Genomic DNA, 3,217 nt, shown 5'->3' with positions numbered 1-3,217 from the left:
ATGAGCATGATCTGCTAATAAATTGCCTTGGCAGTAAATCGCGCCATTAAACATTAACACGGGTTACGATTCATAAAAGATTTGTTATCATTCAAGTCAACGGATGTTCGTACGAATGGCACTTCATGGTTATCATATGTTTGACAAACAGCAGCACTAAAATATTATCAAACATGATTAGCAGTGATTAGCAATTATTCATTTGCTAGAACAGAATACACGTTTAGTTCAGCTATATCCGTCTATCGTCTTTATTTATTGTTAGGAAGCAGCTCCCTGTGCTAGAACAAAGTTGATCTCCTTGCTAGCATGTGTGTAATTGTGCTACTCTGTGTGTGTCTTTCTGGGATTCTCCAATGCAGGTGACGACATGGACATGGACAATATAAGACGGGAAAACCGAACAATATTACATGAATTCTTCTTCTTTCTTAGATTCTCTGACCTCCCAATGATTCAGTATATATTATTCATGCTATTTTTCGTCATCTATCTCATGACTTTGACTGGGAACCTTCTCATTCTTGCTCTCATTCACAATACAACCTATCTACACACCCCAATGTATTTCTTCCTTGGCAACCTGGCCAGTTTAGATGCCTGCTCTTCGTCGGTCACTGTCCCTCGGATGCTCGCTGACTTGCTCACTGAAAAGAAGACAATTTCCCTAACAGCTTGTAGAGCTCAGGCCTTTTTCTTCTTGATTTTTGCCGGTTCAGAGATCTTCTTGCTGGCAGGGATGTCCTACGACAGATACGTTGCCATCTGCCACCCTCTGCACTACAGTCAAGTCATGTCATGGGAACTCTGTACCCAGCTGGCATTATTGGCATGGACACTTGGATTTTCCAACTCATTTCTAAATACACTGGGTACACACAAGTTGACCTTTTGCCGAACAAACACCATTCAGAGTTTCTTTTGTGACCTGCCCCTCCTGTTACAGCTCTCGTGCACCGACACCTTCATAAACATTGTGCTCATATTTCTTTCAGGTTTCATTTTAGGATTACCAGCTTTAGGGCTCACTTTTATCCCATACGTACACATATTTCGTACCATCCTTAGGATTCCGACCAAGGAAGGGAAACACAAAGCTTTCTCCACCTGCACGTCTCACCTGACCGTGGTCTTTATGTACTATGGGACTATTTTCTTTGCATATTTACGTCCTGCACCAAGTCACCATAGTGTTGGCGACAGTCTGGTGTCTGTTATTTATACAGTAATTGCACCTTTATTGAATCCCTTTATCTACAGTCTGAGAAACAAGGACCTCATAGGCGCACTAAGGCACGCTATGCCCAAAACACTCTCTTCCAATATGAACAAACATTAGGCTACATTTTTTGTAGATGCGTTATGGATTCAAATTGAGGAGAAGAAGGTATGTGAGGGCAAAGCTGGGAAGCGTAGGCGAAAAGGGGTATATTTATTAATTTTATTATATGTATCTACATTTTATTCCCCATCTATTAACAGAACAGTTTTGCAAGTCTATAGAAAAGGTGCATTTGTGGAGCCGGTGTACCAGCCCCCCGGCAAAGTGTCCACAAACTGTACAATTTATAGGATAAAGGAGAAGGGGGGATGCGGGGTACAGCGTTATAAGATTAATAGCAATCATTACAACAAATGACCTCTAATTATCCATTTTGTTAGATGTCAATAAAACAATGGTTCCCACATTAAACTTGTTTTATGAATCCTCTAAATAACGGCTTAGTTTTTCCACAGCTATACCAAATGATCAAGGATGATCAAGAAAGAACCCCAGATTATTGCACTCTGCCAATTGTAATAGGTAATCAGTGGGTATCTTTAAACCAATGCTGAGTGTGCAGAAAATGACCTCTAAGAAAGGTAAAAATAAAAAAATAAAAAAAAGTTTTATTAAGTGAATAACTCGTCTAAGTAAATTAAATGTTAAGATGTAATTAAAATGTCTCTCAAATGAGATAGAATGCCGATTGGTATCCACAGACTATATACCACAAAGGTAAGTACTTTGAGTTCACAAACACCACAAAACCTAAAGTAATGTGTATGAATAGAATAAGGTAAGTAGTGTGCAATGTCCTTAATATGGTATCACAAAAAATAAGAATTCAAATGTTTACTTCATCCTTTCTGAAGCAGTCAATATATTTATTTTATTTATTTATTAATTAATTTATAAAATGTGTTACCAGGAAGTAATAGATTGAGAGTTACCTCTCGTTTTCAAGTATGTCCTGGGCACAGAGTTAAGCCAAATAATACATGGTTACAAATACAGTTACATAAATGAGCAGGGTATACATTATATACAAGACATTGCATGCGGCACTGCCAACAAGACCGCTGCGGCACTGCCAACAAATGGGCCACAATAATGCCCGGTGCCCGGACCGTGCGCGGTCGGGGCGAAGAAGCCCCTCAGGGCCAGCGCTCACGAGCTGCGGAAAAGATGCCCCAGTTAGCGGCATCCTCTGATGGCTCCCGCCCAGCCGGGGCGACAACCCTCCTCGGGATGTCTCCCGGAGAACCTGGACGGGCTGCATCGGCAACAGCGGCGAAGAGCGGCGGCCATCCACCTGATCCCGGCGGAGAACCGGCGGCAGAGAAGAAGCCGCCACTCCGGCATCCTGCCGGCGGCAATTTTATTTGGGGGGAGGGACAGGGTTTGCGGGAGGGGGTTATTTTACCAAGTTTGCATGGAGCTGTGTTCCTCCACAAAGACCTGGGACCCTTGTCCTGCACCGTTGTACCTGTACCCAACCCGGGCGCCAATGCTGCCCGGCCCAGATGATGCCGGCGGCGGCCACTCCAGTCCCCCTGCAATCGGGACCAACGAAGGCGGTGGTCTCTGCGGGGACCAGCGAGGTAAGCCAGACCCAGTCGCAGACTGACCCTGACTTATTTTTCCCTATGACTGTACCCTGTTGTTTCACTATACGGGTGACTAGGGGGTGGCAGGCGATAGGAGCACCAGGGGAGGGGAAGGAAGGGCAGCTTGTAGGGCAGCTAGACTTCCCCATTACCCTGGCGGAGCAGCAAGGGGACTCTCGGTTAAGAGCCCCACTGTTGCAGCCTGGCTATGGGCCGGAGGTATCAGGGGTTGTGGCAAAGTTAGACCACCCCCAGATTTCCATGGTAGTGGCAAAGTTAGACCACCCCCAGATTACCTGCCGGCCAGAAGCTAAGGTGGGTGCATCTGCACCAGCAACCCTGAGCT

The 3,217-nt window shown here is 44.9% G+C and overlaps 1 protein-coding gene across 1 annotated transcript; it reads left to right on the top strand.

Moving 5' to 3' along the window:
• The first annotated feature begins 274 nt into the window (after nucleotides 1–274).
• On the top strand, nucleotides 275–1,501 carry LOC142463474 (olfactory receptor 1G1-like). Its single transcript, XM_075566299.1, has one exon. The coding sequence runs from the start codon at nucleotides 371–373 to the stop codon at nucleotides 1,337–1,339; it is 969 nt and encodes a 322-aa protein (XP_075422414.1). The 5' UTR covers nucleotides 275–370; the 3' UTR covers nucleotides 1,340–1,501.
• The last annotated feature ends 1,716 nt before the right edge of the window (nucleotides 1,502–3,217 follow it).

This window comes from Ascaphus truei, chromosome 11 (genome assembly GCF_040206685.1).
Source record: "Ascaphus truei isolate aAscTru1 chromosome 11, aAscTru1.hap1, whole genome shotgun sequence".
Lineage (NCBI taxonomy): Eukaryota > Metazoa > Chordata > Amphibia > Anura > Ascaphidae > Ascaphus > Ascaphus truei.
The sequence above is the reverse complement of the archived record's forward strand: the minus strand, read 5'-3'. Positions and strand labels throughout refer to the sequence as shown.

What these genes read in the sequence shown, in the direction of transcription:
- LOC142463474 (XM_075566299.1), top strand. Translation starts at nt 371, where the DNA reads ATGGACATGGACAATATAAGACGGGAAAACCGAACAATATTACATGAA.